The sequence below is a fragment of the Schistocerca nitens genome, chromosome 5 (genome assembly GCF_023898315.1).
Source record: "Schistocerca nitens isolate TAMUIC-IGC-003100 chromosome 5, iqSchNite1.1, whole genome shotgun sequence".
Taxonomy (NCBI): domain Eukaryota; kingdom Metazoa; phylum Arthropoda; class Insecta; order Orthoptera; family Acrididae; genus Schistocerca; species Schistocerca nitens.
In genome coordinates this window covers 514636863-514657610 of record NC_064618.1, presented here as the reverse complement: position 1 = coordinate 514657610, position 20748 = coordinate 514636863, and the positions used below count along the sequence as shown (strand labels likewise).

At 40.6% G+C, this 20748-nt stretch overlaps 1 protein-coding gene and 1 pseudogene across 1 annotated transcript in view; both read right to left on the bottom strand.

The window, feature by feature from the left end:
- Positions 1-247: 247 nt before the first annotated feature.
- Positions 248-20748, bottom strand: part of LOC126259853 (facilitated trehalose transporter Tret1-like) — a 118504-nt gene continuing 98003 nt past the window's right edge. The window contains exon 5 of the mRNA XM_049956908.1: positions 248-924. Within this exon, the coding sequence (XP_049812865.1) occupies positions 601-924 (324 nt within the window). The 3' untranslated portion in view covers positions 248-600. The remainder of the gene's footprint in view (positions 925-20748) is intronic.
- On the bottom strand, positions 8168-8285 carry LOC126261227 (5S ribosomal RNA; annotated as a pseudogene).

Sequence of the window (20748 nt, the reverse complement as noted above, 5' to 3'; positions counted from 1 at the left end):
ATTATTGATAAAGATCATAACTATGTCGTCAAGGTAATAGAAAAATACTGTCTTTTTAATGGTCAGTTCCGTTTAGATACGTCAAATTTTACACGCATTAATAATTTAGTCCCTACAGCGTAAAAAAGAAAGAGAATCGGTGAGGGTCAAGCAAGGCATTAAAAATACCAGAGAACACCTCTCACGTACACAAGGAAACTGACTATAAGTACCAGTAAAAATATAAACATTTATTTTATAAGGATGTAAAAAATACAAGTAGGTTGTTCCTTCGTAAAGAGTCTGATTTCATTACACAGGGGATACTGAATACAGGATTCTGCTGTTGCTGTTGTCAGAGGAACTACTTTTAGAGCTATTGTGTCGTAGGTTCTTACCACATTCCTGAGGCTACAAACACAGAGGTTCTCCATTTCAAGGAATGTCTGTCTTCCTTCCACCGGTTCCTCCACGAGAAGTATACATCATTAGTCCAACATTGATTCAGAGATGCAAGTCCCCATTTAACAATGTAGATGAAACGGTATCGTCCGTGTCGGAATTATACAGCTAGCTGTATCTTTCAGGATGCTGAAACATCGTCTATATCTGCCTGAGTGATCAAATTGTTTGGCTGGACTTGTGACGGTGTGTAGAAGCTTCAACGCTCATCTCTGATGAGATGTCAGCCAACGAGCGACCCCTGGTTTCAGGAATGAAGAACCACACGAAGAAAAACCCTAGGAAAGAAACCATCGTGAAAAACCAGAAAGGTATAAAAGCGCCGTAGGCGTCGGCGACCACCTGGAACAGCTTGGTGTCGCTGAAGCCCAACAGTGACGCCAAGACGAAGACGGAGGTGGTGGTCAGCACTCGAAGCGACGGCGGCACCAGCTCGTTGGGTAGCACCCACAGCAGGGAGCTCGAGCCCATGCCGAAGGACACCTGGAACAGGGATCGCCGTGCATCTTACGTCATCTTAGGGCTAGTGATCTGATTTTTGCATACCGAACTAGCCGGCTGTACCATTCTGTACTCACAAATCACGCGATGCTGTTGATTTGAGTGTCAGGACCACACAAAATTTCTTGCGAATAGTTTTCTGATTAAATGCCGTTAAATTGTGACGTTACTACTGTTTTAAAATTTGTTAGCGTAATTTTTTAAAAATATACGATCTCATACATACTGGCTGAGTAGCCTCTTCACGGTTTTGGGAAAAACGTGAACTCATCGTCAATGCTGCAAACAGCCTATGTCAACTTTCGATAACGTTTCATCTCTAGAAAAGCCTTTATGTACACTGAAGCGCCAAACAAACTGGTGTATGCAACCGTATTCAAATACAGAGATATGTAAACAGTCAGAATACGGCGCAGGGGTCGGCAACGCCTATACAAGACAACAAGTGTCCGGCGCAGTTGTCAGATCGGTTACTGCTGCTACAATGGCAGGTTATCAAGTTTTAAGTAGACTGGGCGTGATGTTATAGTCGGCGCACGAGCAAGAGGGCACAGCATCTCCGAGGTAGCGATGGAGTGGGAATTTTCCTGTACGACCATTTCACGAGTGTACAATGAATATCAGGAATCCGGTAAAACAACAAATCTCCGACATTGCTGCGACCGGAAAAAGATCGTGCAGAACCGGACCGATGTTGACTGCAGAGAATCGTTCGATTTGACAGAAGTGTAAGCCTTACGGAAATTGTTACGGATTTCAGTGCTGAGCCATCAACAAGTGTCAGCGTGCGAACCATTGAAACACAGCTTTACGCCTCGCCTGGACCCGTCAACACGGACATTGGACTACTGATGACTGGAAACATGTTGTCTGGTTGGACGAGTCTCGTTTAAAATTGTATCGCGCGGATGCACGTTTACGGATATCGAGACCATCCAATGAATCCATGGACCCTGCATGTCAGCAGGGGACTGTTATACTGGTGGAGGCTCTGTAATGGTGTGGGGCGTGTGCAGTTGGAGTGATGTGGGACCCCTGATACTTCTAGGCAGGTGACACTGACGTAATCATACTGTCTGATCACCTGCATCCATCCATGTCCATTGTGCATCCCGAGGAATTGCAGTAGGACAATGAGACACCCCACATGTCCAGAATTGCTACAGAGTAACTCCAGAACACTCTTCTGAGTTTGAACACTTCCGCTGGCCACAAAATTCCCCAGACATGAACATTATTGAACATATCTATGATGCTTTTCAACGTGTTGTTGAGAAGAGATCTCCACTCTCTCGTACTCTTACGGATTTATGGACAGCCCTGCAGGATTCAGGCAAAGAGCTGTTACGGAGTTTCTTTTGGCGGAAAACCACAGCATCGCAGATAATCATAGGCCTTGCAGAACGTCCACGGACTCCCGACAGCGAGCTACGAATGATAAAGAGTATAAGTAACTGCGTATAGGAGACTCAGGAAACATAGGAAGAAATTTCACAACGTGAAGTTAGGTTATGTTTCTTTCCCTAATTGAAATAAAGTTTTCTATTAATAAAAGTTTAATTTACAGATCATTTTGGATTCCTACCACCGGCCATCGCAACTTCTCTCCTTTCTCGTTTGTGTCGGTGCTGTCTGCCACAAAATCTGACAGGACAACTCTAGCTTACGTCAACCCATTGACATTCTAGTTCTCAGGAGCAAATAACAAGCTTGCTGCCTCTGCTAAGATGTGCCTTTTTCTGGCCATCTTCTACTGTGACGCCTTAAAACCGAGCGAGGTGGCGCAGTGGTTAGCACACTGGACTCGCATTCGGGAGGATGACGGTTCAATCCCACGTACGGCCATCCTGATTTAGGTTTTCCGTGATTTCACTACATCACTTCTGGCAAATGCCAGGATGGTTCCTTTGAAAGGGCACGGCCGATTTCCTTCCCCATCCTTCCCTAGCCCGAGCTTGTGCTCCGTCTCTAATGACCTCGTTGTCGACGGGACGTTAAACACTAATTTCCTCCTCCTCCTCCTGTGACGCATTAAAACAGCGTCCACATGGTACCTTGGGACAGATGCTTGGAGCGTCTGAAATGTACAGGGTTCTAGTGTTACAATTTACGTCTGGTAACCTAAACGCTCCACTTTTGCCTGCTCTCTACATTGTGTCTCTAGTTTCCTACCCTGGAGTGCCCTTGATTGCTTCCTGTCGCGTTAAGCACAACATCGTACAAGTCATTAAGTTTTCAATATATGAAATTTCCCCCGTTGGAAAAATTTGTTGACAATTATTTGGCGACAAATTCGTAATCTTGCATCTGTTTTAGTGAAAAAATCTAAACTCTAAAAACTACATTATAGACGTTCTTAGTTAATGATTTCAGTTCTCTTTCAATTTTGCACTTTGTAAAGTTCGTATTTCGCTTCACTTTTGGACACATGTAAGAAGCAACGTAAAACACTGTTTCATTTTATACTGCGCTTATGTATACATAGATACATACGCATAGAAGCATCATAGTAAAACAGTGCTTCATTTTTAATGAATACATACTATACATAGAACATGAATTTAAATCATTAGATTACTAAATTTTCTGGTTTTTATATTACACATGCAAATACACAACAAAAAGTCTCTCCATTTATGTTGCATATATAAGTCCATGTTTATTTGTTTATTTTGCTTCACTTCACTTACCAATAAGTATGTCAATACAGCACATTACATGTCGTTATTACAACAATAAATCTGAAAGAGAACACACAATCCTACAAAATTCTTGTCTACATTTTCTTATGTGACGCACAACAGTATTTTCTTACGTACTAAGGAGTTTTGCAGCGCTTTGCATGATATCTGATTTCTGGATAGTGATGGCATAGTTAACGCGGCTATTTCCTCATTGCGTTCAAAAGTAATGGAGGTTTCTTCACGCTGTTCACAGAGTATAATCCTCTGTTTGACAGAAAAGGCCGTCAACTACTAATGCGTGTCACTTCAGATCCCTCACATGTGTGTACTAAGGTCGTCCTCACACACACTCTGCCACAATAATCATCGTTCATGCCTTGTACATGTACTTAAAACAGTCTGTAAAAGATCTACAGTATCTACAGAAACAACGTATAATCACAATGGTAAACATTGCAACTTCTGCGTAAGATGAGGACGAATAATGATACCAAGTTATTTCTGAGAAACTATGCTGCTCTTGGAAATCCGTTTCCTCTTCTATTTCTTTTATTTTATGACCTTCTACTTTAAGATTGTCTAAATGTTGTATTACAGGTTCCAACGGCTTGCCTACCTGTGATTCAGAAAAGTTCCTCTTTCCTTTATTTATAATTGAGCAATCAGTCTCCATGTTTAAAACTGGCACTATTTCTTCACTGGTCACATTAATCCGTATTATTTGTTCTGACTGTTTGAACATCTGTGTTCCATGCCCTTTACATTTATCATAAAATGTTATGTTCCCTGTATCTTTGATCAGTACATCTGTTGGCTTCTTGTCATTACGCAAAATTGTCAAGCCTTCGTCTTTTTGACCAATGAATAAGCATTGGTGCTGCCTCAGTGGAGTCCAAATACCCTCAATTAGTTTCGCAAACTCGTTGACACAATCTTTGAGAATTTCCCTTACGGGTTGGAACGTCCTTGCTCCACGTTTATCGTGATAATTTGTGGGCATTAAAATAGAAGTTCACAAATTTTGAGAAGGCCATCTGCCTCTTTACACAACAGTTCTGCGTTACTCAGTTTTGCATAATGCCGCTTGGGTTCATCAAATAACAAATAATCTTTTTCAGACTGTATCTACATAAATAAACTTTGACGCCCATCAACTTCATAAGGCAGAGGTAATACTTCGTACGGATTAAATAGTTCGTTCTCTACTAATGGCACATTGAGTACATAACTTTGGGTACGGCTGGACTTAAACGGTTCAACATCAGTTATGCGTAATAACTGGTATACGCTCTGTTCTCTGAGAGCAATCTTGAAACTGTCCAAGTGAGTTCACTACGGCAATACAGTTCACCACGTGCAACACTCCTGTCAGTTTCCTCATCTAAAAGTCAAGAAAATAATTCTCTTTCAGTAGAACTTCTTTAATCTTTAGCATGTACCATTAAAAATTTGTTTCTCTTTAAACGAATGACCACATTTAGGCCATTTGTCCTTACTACAGTGTATGGGCCACACTACTACATGTCGATCTTAAGGCTTCTGCCCCTTCTAACGTACAAAAAGACTTGATCAATTGTTTTAAAATAATTCTGGATTCAAAAATAGTTACCTTTGTTCTCCTTAAATTGTTTACTATAAAATCTGATACATTGGTGTATCTGTCTCATTTTCTTTTTTAATTCGAGTATATAATCATCGTAATTATAAGTAACAACTGCTGGATCTCTCTGCAATATATCCGGTGTGTTACGTAAATGCTCTATCGAATGGTATCTCATGTAGGGTTTAATTCGTTCCTGTACTAAGCGTGGCGTTGTACACGAATACTGCGAATGGAAACCATTCGTCCCAATTTGATTGGTCCCTATTGATATAGTGTCTCAAGAGTTCCGTTGTTGTTCGGTGTGATCTTTCCAATGCTCCGTTCGATTGGGGTAACAGGACTGTACCCTACCAATCCTTAACAATCTGCACACTCTCTTTAGCGTGTCACTCAGAAAACTGCTGCCATTAGGGTGTCCCAAATCTCAGAATTATTCTTTCCACCAGGACAGAAGCTATTGTACCTGCGCTCCGCTTTTCTATCGGTTCTACTACAATGAACTTTGTTAGAGCGTCTTGGAATGGTAGTATATATCTATTATTTGTGACTGTTGCAGTCAGTGTACCGACGATATCAATATCACACCTATCAAACACTCTTTCTTGTGTTGGTGTTATAACCAACGGCATTTTTTCTTATTTCGCGTATCTTATTCACATCCAGTGTATTTTCTATGTAGTCCTCAATGTCCTTCATCCCAGACCAAGCTGGGCATTTGCTAATTCAATCTTAAATTCCTAGATCACTTGATGACCAGTTGTGGGTGTGTCATAGAATTCCCGCAAATTCTTTGGTAGTTATCTCCTGCTGTTCGTCTTCCTCGACTGCCGTCATTTCCTCGTGTTCATTTGCCTCTGTTTCGGTATCAGCTGTCTGTATTTCCCAAATCCTTGACATTGCTTCCGCTACACAGTTGTTCTTGCGTTTTTTTAATACAATTTCATAATCATACTAGCCAATTTCAATCTGAATTTCACTAATCTTGAGGACGGATCGCTAATATTTCCGACCCACTGCCATGATTTATGATCTGGACGAATGATAACTTAGGACCAAAAACATATGGTCTGAAATGTTTGACCGCCCAAACTAATGCCATTAACTCTCTCTAAATTGTGCTATGACTTCGTTTTGCATTGTTCAAAGTTTAGTGCGCATATGCAACTGGGAGGTCTTCACCTACTCGCGCTTGACTAAGAACTGAGCCAATAGTTTCTCTTATTGAAATCGAATGATGAAAAATATTTTGCCTTACCCAGTCTGTCTAAAATTTCATCTGTACGTAGAATTCGTAAGACTGTGTTGATAGTAATGTCATTTAGTCTTCTGTAATCAGTTAAAACCCTCCATTTTCTTTTACCAGATGCACCCATCAATCTGGGAATCATGAGTAACAGGGATTTATAAACGCTTGTTGAAGGTACTATTATATCGTCCTCCAGCATCTGATTTATCTCCTGTTGTAACGCTTCTTTCTGCCCTTCTGGTATTCTGTAAGGACGAGAGCAAATTACTCGTCCGTGGCTTCGGGAATCTTATTTGATACCAGATTGTATCTGTATATGTCGACTTATCCCCTGGAAAACACACCATTATTATGAACTGTTTTTCTACTGCATTTAAGTGATCCAAGTTTTCCTTAATAAACTGATACTCGGTTTTTTTCTCACTCGAGACCTTGTCTACCATGCGCACAGTCTACTTCTGACTTGGGCTAAATGGCGGAACTCTTTCCGCCCCAATGCGAGGTATCTCCATAGAAACGGGCGCATGTATTTAACACGCTAATAAAACAAGAGCCTCTTTGTAAGCTCAGTAGCACCTCTAGTAGATACACACCTTACTGCAGCTCTTGTTTCTTGACAATGTCTTCTCTTAGGCTAGTACCTGCAACTTCATTCTCAAAATTCTTTGCTCACGAGGACCCAACTGTATTTTAGCCACCTGGCCTGCCTTAGAGTCTGTAGCGTCCGTTTCTCATCGGTGACACGTCTGTCTACCGGTAGCTTGTTTGCTTATTCATTTCTTTAGCCTACTGTTGTTTACTGGCCCCTCTTAAAAGCTCAAGCTCTGTGAACCTCTAACTCCATTGCATGCATTCACACCAGGCAGTTTGAAAATATGTTTGTGGCTTTCTAAGCCCCTGTCCCTAAGTACTTGCGCACTGCACTTCTATCTCTGCTCACAGTTTATCAGGCCTATCCCCGCTCCAAAGGGTGTCCTTTTCATAATCAGTTGCTACACCGGGCTTTTAAAGAAGGCTCTTCTAATTAAACTAGCGTAGGGAATATCCAGTTCCCCTCATACTGCATGAAACATATGTTTAACCTTTAATTACCGATCTGTTCCGAGATACATTTGTATGTAAGACCGGATTTGTGATACGTTTAATCTTTATACTTTATTCATCTCTGTACCCGACGTGACTTCGCAGATACTTCGTACTGAGCTAGCTAATTTTTATTCCTTTATCTAGAAGCAATTTTAATAAATTTTTTGTACTCTATGGGCAGTTCAATTCTATAAACGCACTTTTACTTTCATAGTTGACTTTGAATACCTTTAACAATTCAGCAACAGGTGATTGAAATCTGATGCTTTCCTTTCGTTTCCAGGTTCTTATTTTTCACAGAATTTCCTGCAGCCTTAGTATACTCCCTAGCCTTGTGCCATGGCCTATGATATGTGAAACACACAACTCATTTCGCTCTCTAATAAGGACTTTTGTATCCTAAAAAAGTACTCCATCTTCAGGCCACGAGTGGCCTAACGGGACCATCCGACCGCCGTATCATCCTCGGTGGAGGATGCTGATACGAGGGGCATGGAGCAGCACAAGGCTCACCCGGTCGTAAGATGGTATTATTGACCGAAGTCGCTACTATTCGGTGGAGTAGCTCCTCAATTGGCATCACGAGGCTGAGCTAACCCCGAAAAATGGCAACAGCGCATGGCGGCCTGCATAGTCACCCATCCAAGTGCCGACCACGCCCGACAGCGCTTAACTTCGGTGATCTCACGGGAACCGGTGTATCCACTGCGGCAAGGCCGTTGCCTCTGTATCCTTATACACTGCAACTTTCACACCTGACTGCCTCTGGAGACTCTGAATCTCGACATGCTTGATCCAGCTCTACTTTGGGAATTATTTTCTCAAGTCGGCAGTTTCGAATTCAGTGTCCTGATTTACCAGAGGTTTTACACTTAACATTACTTTTGAAATCCTTAGATGTGTGCCTTACTTGTCCACATGAGAAACACTTAAGGGTAATATGCCCTGACTTGCCCTCATGAATTTTATCACCTCCTTGGTGGACATAACAGCTGACTCTTTCATCGAGAGTAATTTTGCAACAAAATATTTCTCACTGCTTCCGAGGTGGAAGGTAATTCACACATGGGCACTTCGTGCAAGGCCCTGAAAACAGGTTTTTCGAATTTTAGGAATATTGGGCGATCAGCAGCAAGTACTAATTCAAAAGCTATGCCCACATTATTAGGAATTCCATTTAATACAGATTTAGTACCATCTAAAGCCTGGGGAATAAATTTAAGGGTACCACTGATACTAATGCTGCACACTACGGCTCCGCCATTGGCAACTATACAAGGCCATAACTTACTTTTGTGTGCTGGTGTGTTGTGCAGAGTCGAGATGAGACAGCGTGACTGCTGAAAGCAAAGTGCTCTGCTGAGAAGAGGTGAGTTGAGCTGAGCCAAGCAGCAGCTAAGCTGTACCAGGCCATTGCATCCCGCTGCCTGTTGTCTGCTCATGGCCACTGCTGACGACGAAACTCTCGAAAGAACCATGTATTGCCTGCTGCTGGGTCACGCTGTCGCCCCTTGTCCTTGCCCTGGAGGTCCTCCATGGATGGCATCGGCAGCTACGTCTCATTATCGGTCGGCTGTTCCTGTGACCCCTGCGTTGTCATGAAGTCTCATAGGCATGGATGCCCTAGTCGCGTCCCCTCTTCAGGCATCAATCTCCAGACCTCAGCATCATTCTTCAGCTCTTCATGCTCCATCTGTTCTCGCTGGAGTGCAACTGCTGCATATCACGTGATTCTCAAAGCCATGAGTTCAGTCATGCCGCTGGACGGAGTACGTGCGAAGTCCCTATGTATCACAAAAATCGTTACGGAAATCCTCCACATCTGACACGAGAAAATGTTTAGCTATATCGTGTCCTAACAAGATGGACGGAAGACAGGAGGCTTAGATAAGTCTGCAATTTCCAAGCGTTTATGAGCAAATGCAGAAAGACATTCCCAGTGTCACAGGGCACCTACGAGAGGTGCGGATTGTGGCAGTCAACAGGATGATTTCAGCTGGAGACTCGTGAAATTCAGGGTCTGATTAACACCATTTATTGGCGCTCAGACTAGCTACTATACTGAAGGGTAATTCTAAACATTAGAAAAAACAAAGGAGGCAGCTTGTAGGTCAACAGAAGTCAGTGTCTGAATCCACAGGAGTGACTGCTAACAGAAATAGTGAACACTAGCAGCATGTTAAGTACAAACATGTGAGCATCACTCCAATTTAGAAAATAGACATGTCGGATCTTACAAAGGCTGACCGCGAGCAACATGCAGTAGGTGCCCCAACGATCTGACTGAGAACTCCTTGTGAATACAAAAACATGGGTTTTTAACGAATAGTGGCGGTGCGTAATGTCTTCCTTCCTGTAGTCGATGCACAAATGCACCAACACTTAGCAAGCTTCGGCCAATCTGGCGTGGTGCACTGCACCTCCAGGGCGCCTCTGGCCACGTACATTTAGATTCCTTCCCTTCCCCTACTCGGTAGAGCAAGTTAGGTACCAACAGGGCTCAGCTGAAAGCTAAACGTGCCAGCCACTCCTAATATCGTCAGCAACAACAGTTTTACGACCTCAGCACTTTTGTGAGTGTGGGCTGCAGTAGTAGCACTCTTGTGCAGCCCTAAAGCATCGACTACACACCCACCAGCGTGGTGCCACAGCATCAAGAAGGCGTTGACCTGCTCGCCAATGAAAACAGCGAGCAGCGCCACAATCCAGGAAGACAGAGTTCAGCGTCCTCTGTCGGCGCTGACTTAGCCCGCTGCCAATCGTTGGTGGGCCCCAGTTCGGTTGCAGACTTCTAGACTATCGATATTGAGTAATAGGAAGACGATGCTTTTGTGAGTAATAATAGAGAGTACATGTGATCGTAATTGCTTTTAGGTGGTACTGGAAGCCACTTCATAATGAGAAGTTACGTTTCTCTCCTTAATAGAATGAAAGTTTTGTATTAATCTGGAAGTTTAATGTACAGATCCCTTAGGATTCCTACTACCGGCGATCGCAGCTTCTCTCCATCCTTCTTTGTGTCTGTGCTGACTTTCACAGTAGTTGACACACTGGCGGCTCGGATTCCAGAACCAACAATGCCTTTGCTCTTCGCCACTCCGTCCTTTTGTGAGGGGTTTTGCTGTAGTAGCAATCTAACCTGTGGAAACTCACTGACGTTGCAGTTCTCAGGAACAATAATCAAGCTTGCTGCTTCTGCTAAGACAGAAATTTTCATGGCCGTCATCTACTCCGACGCCTTATAATTACGTCTAGGCGGGGGTCGGAATTACCAGTTAATTTTCTGAAATGACATTTCTCTCACACGGACATTGCTGCCTAGAGCGTCTGCAATCTAAGGTACTCTGGTGTTATTATTTAGCTCTGGTAACCTAAGTGCTGCCAATTTTGCCTGCTGTCTGCATTGAGTCTCTGATTTCGTATCATGGAGCGCCCTTGACGGCTCCCAACCGCCTTAAACGTAACAACGTACATGCCATTAAGTCGTCAATATATAATATTATGCAGCCTATGTTCTGTTTGTTTCAGTATCAGTTGTCAGTTTTCGAAAAAGTTTACGTAGGTTGCATTTTACTTCAGTTTTCTGACTTTGTCATTTCTGTATTCAACAGCTAATGAATATCTTCACGAGACTTGTGCTGTGTGACACACATAACTTTTTATCGGTTTTCCTTATTGAAAGTGACATCTGGATACGAGTTAAAACCCAGCAAATGTTCATTTGAATATCTGTAAAATTTTTTAATGTTTGTTTCGTACGTTTGTTGTTTGTGTCATAGCGTCAGAATTCAGTACGTTTTTGTCCGTGACGCTCTACAATGCGCGAAAACCTATCACCTTCGCAGTCCAGAGAGGCTACAGCCCACTATCGAAGGTGGCGCTGAGAGTGCAGCCGACAATCTCCACCAAAAATATTGAAATTGGTAAAAGGGACAGTGGCACCGGACACCGTATGTTTGTTAACAATTTAATTGTTCCCAACCTTTTACATGCAACAGAGAGGCAGTACCATTTGTACCATAAGTTAGGAAGTGTCGAGAAGGGTACATTAAAAGGCCATATATATCTGTGTGTGTGTTTTCTGTGTGACTTCAAAATGCTGTTTTCGTGGATGAAGAGTTAGGTTTTGTTTAACAGGCACAGTTATGCTAAGAGATATGTGAATATGGTTTGTAATTTCCCGGGATTGCAATTATTTGCAATTATTTATTAGTAGGGAAGTATTTGATGAGATGTAAGGAACTTGAAGATGTGGGTTTTGGTTTGGGGATAGAGGACTGATATCCGTATACTTCCGTACAGTAAATCTAGGGGTTCGGTAACCATACTCAGGGGCAACTGATTTGTGGATAGCTCGTTGTGTCGCACACTCTGAAGTAATAGTTTTGGTTGCTTTGTTGGTGTCACTTGATATTTTGCACCTTGAGAGTAGTAACTCTATAGCGTTATTTTGTTGTGACAGGACCTGGTGTACGTACATCGGAGTTTGGGTTGTTCATACAGTGTTAATTTGCCCTTGCTTCAGTAAAGATCTGTCCCAGCATGGCTGTAGTGTATTGGAATAAAAAGGAAAATTTAACTGCGCAACGAAAACAAGTAAATAGATAAAAATAAACAAAAAGTTTGAAAAAAGATTACTTACCGACTTATAATTCTGAATAGACCCTTCTACTACACATATATGAACCAAAGAGGAAAGGTCTCAAAAATATATTATTTGGAAAAAGTCGTATGAAATAAGACAAAGACAATCACGTTTTGCTAGATAGTCCTAATTGCGCTGAAGTCGTCATAAGGAATTTAATGAAATTAAGGCAGTGTGTTATTCCTCAAAGAACCTAATTAAGAAATGTAGTTTCAGATATTCTGTTCGAATCATTCATATGTTATAAATAGTGTCCCTAAAGGTAAATAAAAATGGAAAAAGTTATACTTTATGATCGCAGCAAAAAAATAATAAACGACGCAGGGTGTATAAACGGATTCTCTAGGATGGACAGATCAGAAAATAAAATAAAATCAATACAGAATATTCTTAAACGGGAGGCAGGAAAAGAAGCTTTTCGAGGTAGCATTATTTCTGTTAAAGAAAAAGAGACCAATCTAAAAGAATGTTCGTCCATGTGTAGCAAATATTTTTAATAATTACTTTTTAAGAATAGGTGAGTAAATTGGTGCAAATAGTTCTGAAAAGAAAGCAAAATAATATGCTGAAGAAGCAACACAGAGGAAATTTAGTGAATTGAAAACTTATCTCACATCTTCATCTGAAATAAAGATCATTATGATTTTAAACCCCCCCATGAACCATGGACCTTGCCGTTGGTGGGGAGGCTTGCGTGCCTCAGCGATACAGATAACCGTACCGTAGGTACAACCACAACTGAGGGGTATCTGTTGAGAGGCCAGACAAACGTGTGGTTCCTGAAGAGGGGCAGCAGCCTTTTCAGTAGTTGCAAGGGCAACAGTCTGGATGATTGACTGATCTGGCCTTGTAACAATAACCAAAACGGCCTTGCTGTGCTGGTACTGCGAACGGCTGAAAGCAAGGGGAAACTACGGCCGTAATTTTTCCCGAGGGCATGCAGCTTTACTGTATGATTAAATGATGATGGCATCCTCTTGGGTAAAATATTCCGGAGGTAAAATAGTCCCCCATTCGGATCTCCGGGCGGGGACTACTCAGGAGGATGTCGTTATCAGGAGAAAGAAAACTGGCGTTCTACGGATCGGAGCGTAGAATGTCAGGTCCCTTAATCGGGCAGGTAGGTTAGAAAATTTGAAAAGGGAAATGGATAGGTTAAAGTTAGATATAGTGGGAATTAGTGAAGTTCGGTGGCAGGAGGAACAAGACTTCCGGTCAGGTGATTACAGGGTTATAAACACAAAGTCAAATAGGGGTAATGCAGGAGTAGGTTTAATAATGAATAGGAAAATAGGAACGCGGGTAAGCTACTACAAACAGCTTAGTGAACGCATTATTGTGGCCAAGATAGATACGAAGCCCACACCTACTACAGTAGTACAAGTTTATATGCCAACTAGCTCTGCAGATGACGAAGAAATTGAAGAAATGTATGACGAAATAAAAGAAATTATTCAGATAGTGAAGGGAGACGAAAATTTAATAGTCATGGGTGACTGGAATTCGAGTGTAGGGAAAGGGAGAGAAGGAAACGTAGTAGGTGAATATGGATTGGGGCTAAGAAATGAAAGAGGAAGCCGCCTGGTAGAATTTTGCACAGAGCACAACTTAATCATAGCTAATACTTGGTTTAAGAATCATGATAGAAGGTTGTATACATGGAAGAACCCTGGAGATACTAAAAGGTATCAGATAGATTATATAATGGTAAGACAGAGATTTAGGAACCAGGTTTTAAATTGTAAGACATTTCCAGGGGCAGATGTGGACTCTGACCACAATCTATTGGTTATGACCTGTAGATTAAAACTGAAGAAACTGCAAAAAGGTGGGAATTTAAGGAGATGGGACCTGGATAAACTGAAAGAACCAGAGGTTGTACAGAGTTTCAGGGAGAGCATAAGGGAACAATTGACGGGAATGGGGGAAAGAAATAAAGTAGAAGAAGAATGGGTAGCTTTGAGGGATGAAGTAGTGAAGGCAGCAGAGGATCAAGTAGGTAAAAAGACGAGGGCTAGTAGAAATCCTTGGGTAACAGAAGAAATATTGAATTTAATTGATGAAAGGAGAAAATATAAAAATGCAGTAAATGAAGCAGGCAAAAAGGAATACAAACGTCTCAAAAATGAGATCGACAGGAAGTGCAAAATGGCTAAGCAGGGATGGCTAGAGGACAAATGTAAGGATGTAGAGGCTTATCTCACTAGGGGTAAGATAGATACTGCCTACAGGAAAATTAAAGAGACCTTTGGAGATAAGAGAACCACTTGTATGAACATCAAGAGCTCAGATGGAAACCCAGTTCTAAGCAAAGAAGGGAAAGCAGAAAGGTGGAAGGAGTATATAGAGGGTCTATACAAGGGCCATGTACTTGAGGACAATATTATGGAAATGGAAGAGGATGTAGATGAAGATGAAATGGGAGATACGATACAGCGTGAAGAATTTGACAGAGCACTGAAAGACCTGAGTCGAAACAAGGCCCCCGGAGTAGACAACATTCCATTGGAACTACTGACGGCTTTGGGAGAGCCAGCCATGACGAAACTCTACCATCTGGTAAGCAAGATGTATGAAACAGGCGAAATACCCTCAGACTTCAAGAAGAATATAATAATTCCAATTCCAAAGAAAGCAGGTGTTGACAGATGTGAGAATTACCGGACAATCAGTTTAATAAGCCACAGCTGCAAAATACTAACACGAATTCTTTACAGACGAATGGAAAAACTAGTAGAAGCCGACCTCGGGGAAGATCAGTTTGGATTCCGTAGAAATACTGGAACACGTGAGGCAATACTGACCTTACGACTTATCTTAGAAGAAAGATTAAGGAAAGGCAAACCTACGTTTCTAGCATTTGTAGACTTAGAGAAAGCTTTTGACAATGTTGACTGGAATACTCTCTTTCAAATTCTAAAGGTGGCAGGGGTAAAATACAGGGAGCGAAAGGCTATTTACAATTTGTACAGAAACCAGATGGCGGTTATAAGAGTCGAGGGGCATGAAAGGGAAGCAGTGGTTGGGAAGGGAGTAAGACAGGGTTGTAGCCTCTCCCCGATGTTATTCAATCTGTATATTGAGCAAGCAGTAAAGGAAACAAAAGAAAAATTCGGAGTAGGTATTAAAATCCATGGAGAAGAAATAAAAACTTTGAGGTTCGCCGATGACATTGTAATTCTGTCAGAGACAGCAAAGGACTTGGAAGAGCAGTTGAACGGAATGGACTGTGTCTTGAAAGGAGGGTATAAGATGAACATCAACAAAAGCAAAACGAGGATAATGGAATGTAGTCGAATTAAGTCGGGTGATGTTGAAGGTATTAGATTAGGAAATGAGACACTTAAAGTAGTAAAGGAGTTTTGCTATTTGGGGAGCAAAATAACTGATGATGGACGAAGTAGAGAGGATATAAAATGTAGACTGGCAATGGCAAGGAAAGCGTTTCTGAAGAAGAGAAATTTGTTAACATCGAGTATAGATTTAAGTGTCAGGAAGTCTTTTCTGAAAGTATTTGTATGGAGTGTAGCCATGTATGGAAGTGAAACATGGACGATAAATAGTTTGGACAAGAAGAGAATAGAAGCTTTCGAAATGTGGTGCTACAGAAGAATGCTGAAGATTAGATGGGTAGATCACATAACTAATGAGGAGGTACTGAATAGGATTGGGGAGAAGAGGAGTTTGTGGCACAACTTGACCAGAAAAAGGGATCGGTTGGTAGGACATGTTCTGAGGCATCAAGGGATCACCAATTTAGTATTGGAGGGCAGCGTGGAGGGTAAAAATCGTAGGGGGAGACCAAGAGATGCATACACTAAGCAGATTCAGAAGGATGTAGGTTGCAGTAGGTACTGGGAGATGAAGAAGCTTGCACAGGATAGAGTAGCATGGAGAGCTGCATCAAACCAGTCTCAGGACTGAAGACCACAACAACAACATGATTTTAAAACGTGATATTAATTTCAGGTGAAAAATTATTCATCAAGACACTATACATTCGTAGCCTTACAACATGCAGTGTTGATAGACACTTACGTGGTGCATCATTAACTCAGGTTTTTTTCCAGAAAGATTGAAATATACCAGTGTTAGGGCTCTCTGCAAAAAGGGTGACTGCACAGATGTCAGTAACTACCACTCAGTGCCACTTCTTGCTTCATTTCTTAAAATTTTTAAGTATGTAATGAATTTCAGAGTTTTCAAGCGCCTGAGTAGTAATGGATTTTAAAAGCGCCTTTATACTGAATCTGCTGTTTTTAAATTTACTGGATGCGTATTAAAATCTTTAAATAATAGTATATCACCCACCTGGGATCCCCTGTGACCTTTCGAAGGTATTTTATTGTGTCAGTTATAATCTTTTCTGATAACAAGAGAGCCAGGTACGTTAACTTTAACAGTACTTATATGTGTATTACTTCTATTGTGCTGTGGAGCTCACATTCAATTAAGTATTTGCACTGGCTTGTACGTAATACATGGGTAATCGTGTTTCGTTATGAGGCCGCATAGTACTGGCTTCCGATGTTATTCGCCCTGTCTGTTACATGGATCATCAAAAATTGGAATTTTATACCCTTTTGGTACACTCACACCTACATCGACGTAGGACAGTTTGTCCCCGTTGAGATAAATGTACTGTATTTTATTTGCCACGAAGTTTTCAAACCTTTCATTAAGACAATTAAATATTTAATATAGTTATGACAATATGCGTGGAATAACACCGATATGTAATCATATTCAGTATGTCGAACGAACGATTACTTAATCGTAAATATTTTTTGACCGAAATACAACTTCAGACGACACTACACATGTATTGTATAGATTGTACACAATTTCTCGTGCAAAGAAAGCTGCGGAATTGTAAAATAGTTCAAGTCTATCAAGGGAGTCAGTAAGGTACAAGGAAAGACATTTCGAATGAATTTTTTCTCAGAATAAGATCACCATCACTTAATGAAATATGAAAAGCTGTATAAGACATGCATGTAGCCATATGAATATGGTCTTAGAAACTAATATATTTTTCGAACAAATACATCGATCAGTGGATGAAATTATGAGTGATAGCAGCGTGTTCCTTTTACTTGTCATAGAGTTCCCGCGAAATCTTGGATGATTCAATAGGTGATATATTTTCCTCCTAAATTTTCTATTAAATACATAGACCAAAAGGAGTTAAAATACTAGACGAATAAAGGATAATTGACTAATCATAAACAAAATATTAATGACACATTCATCCATTTATAGTCTCGTATTTTACAATTTTAGTATAATTTAAAAATATAAATAAAGCTTCAAAATTTATACGTCTTTCATATCTCTGACAAATTATTCCACACCCACAAATAGCGTTAGGAAAATAGTTACGAGTTAGAGCTACACATTAATTACGGGTAGACCGTTTAATCTGTGCATCCACGTCACACAGGTTTTTCCGACGTATTCGCAGTAAAGAAAGTTTTGTGACTTTAGTCAACGTTCACACAAATTAGGGACTATACAGAGACGTTTCCACGAACAAAACCTAACATCCAAGCACGATGTTCGGTACAGAATTATCGGTGCACCTCTAAGACGCCTAGTCCTCTCCCCACACTCTCTCACTCTCTCTCTTTCACTTTCTCTCTCTATTCGCGTACACAATCTCTTACATACGATTATATTAGTTCCCTGAAACGTACACTTAAGCCTAATTCTACAATTAACACCATATTAGAAACAATACGATGAACAAGTGACATAAGCTCTCTATCAGTGTGCCGTTCGTGGAATTTCTCGATTGATGCTGCTGATGCAGCTTAACGAAAAAGGATAACTGTGAATTGACAAAAGACATAGTGCTAATATTGCCTAAAGCGACATCAAACAAATTAGTAAATGTGTTGAAGGTGAACTAAAATTCACGCAGTTTGACGTCACTGTGCGAATTCTTGTAGACTAACTGTAAAAAATGTCCGTAACAAAATGTTGTCTCATACGTATTTTCGACAGAAAATGGGTCCCAAAGTAATGTAATCTGACAGCCCTGTAATCACATGTATGACAAGCATCCAAATTGGATACTATAAATGTGCTGTTCAGTTAGTGCAGCGAATATATTTTTGTAGTGGAATTGTCGAGTACGAGAATTCGATTACAGACGTAGGCGTATTTTTTATGTCTGGTTCTGTTATGTCCAATAACGCTGTAGCATACACTGATTAGTAAACGATACATATCTTACGACTATAGTTTTTTAACGTTGAACGTAACACATATTAGTTAGATTTGTCCCAACTATTCGTAAAGAGTAATTATCAGTAAAAGTTAATTATCTGCCAAAGTCGTAAGCATAAAAGTGATAATCGACAGAACCAATAATAGGAAGTTGTACTGGAAACTGAGTCCGCATGGTGTTGATGAAGTAGTGCAAAACAGTACGCGTAGATGGTGTGGCTGTTTGATTTGCGTAGTTGCAGGCGAACCACCTAGAATAAGAGAAGCCGGAATATATTAACAAGTAAGCCTAACCAAATGATAGACTTCATTTCGATCCTGATAGGCTTGGAATATGTTGTAGTGTAGAGCAAAGTAAGGGATACATATTTTCTTGTATATGCCCATACGACCATTAAGGAAGTGAAAAGCCCTTTTAAAAAAAATCGAGTTTAATACTTCTGAATGAATATCGTTGGAACGGTAACAGATATAAGAAGAACTTCAAATATAAGTTCTATAGCTTTTAATGTACGTTAAAACGATGAAGACAGATTTGTCATTGTCATTTTGTTCGAAATCCGCTCCACCAACTATTCTGTTTTCCGCCGTTTGACGGTACATAATTCAATCGTATGTGACAAAGCAGTATTCGAAAGACGCATTTCTCAGAGGTAAGCTAGAAATACCTCTGTATAACTGTAGCGCGCCTCTTAAGTGTCCGCTTCAGCACCAATTGTCATGTTGGGTTTTTCATAAGTCTTTCTCGAGTAAATATATTCTAAGAGTGTAATGTGCAGATGTTGTTCTCATATGTTGTTCTATACACATATATTCCTTTAATTTTAGGAAATATAAAATATTTTGTGTGGTATCTATTTTACTTTTACAGCTGGTGTATTTTTGTTTGTTTTCCAGTTGTAACCTTTTTAGGATTAGTTGTGTTATATTTGAAATTATTTGTACATTATTGTTGAAAAATTATTGTTGTAAAATTATTGTAAATCTGTACAATAACAGGGAAGTGTGAGTAGTTAGGGCCAAAAAACAAAAAAATAAAAAATAAAAAGAAGATTGGACGAATGCAATTTCATGGTAGGACTCAGAAATAGTATCACTGTCTTTAAAGCAAAAGTGGGGTCAATTTTCTTGAGATGGATGTTTCAACCCCTAAACGGCGGTATGGGCACGTATAAAAAGATACATGTCTCTTACTTTGCTCTATACTACAATCTATTCAAAGCCCATCAAAACTGAGATGAATCCCTTGGGTAGGTTTACTACTAAGCAGGAGAGGGTTGCAATTGGTTTCTTATTACTTTGAGGAAACGGGAGTAACTCAAGAGAAGAGAAGCTATTCTGACAACGATCCGAAAAACGGGAAGGCGCGTTGTGTGTTGAAGTGAACAAAGTGATCATTTAAACCAAAAACGAATCTTTAAAAATTAAATTATAGCAACGATTTTGTTCTCATTTCCGTATTAGTATTAAATAATTGTATTTGTTTTGTATAAGACGGGTACATTGTTGCACAGAAGTCCAGATGCCTGAGCAGGCAGTCCCAAATTAGAAAATAAAAAATTATACCTAGACTTCGACTCGAACACTCGTACTCGAGTATTCTACAGCTTAAATCTACCTACTGCACTGATTGGGCAGAACACGTACAAGGTATTGAATGGAAATACGTACCGGACATGCAGTTATAGTGCTGCGAAACTGGTGCCACATTTTGATCGTAATTTTTATCGAAAATATGCATGGGATGAAGTTCTGTTACAGAAATTTTTATGCTGTCAATATGCAAGGAAATGCGCTGTGGGGTCAGATTTTGCTTCCGACCTGTATGTACAGAGTGTCCCAGGAGAATTCACAGGTATGAGAGCAACGATCATTGCAAGCTACAGGTGTAGTGAACATGGTCTCTAAACTGCATATCTTAAGAACTATGGCCACTTGTTCAGTAGAAGAGCTGTCTTTTACAGTAGCGAAGGTGTCCATGTTCTAACATCTCTTAAGATGTACGCTGTAGAACCCAAATTTACTGGAAATGTTTTCCTGTTTTAGTTCTTACTGCCACATCCCAAAATATGGAAATCAAAGGGATTGCAGTAGAAGAGCTTTGCCTCACGCTACTGAGGACGAAAAAAATGCTCACAGCTGTTAAGGTGTGCATTTCTATAACCCTTGTTTACCAGACATTTTGGCTTCGAATGGTCTTTGCTGCCATACCCATTAATATTGACCATTCCTTCTGGTACAGTCTGCAATGTGTGTTTCCTATAACCCATTCATCTGCGCTGCGTCAACGGGGATAGGCTGAGTTAACTTA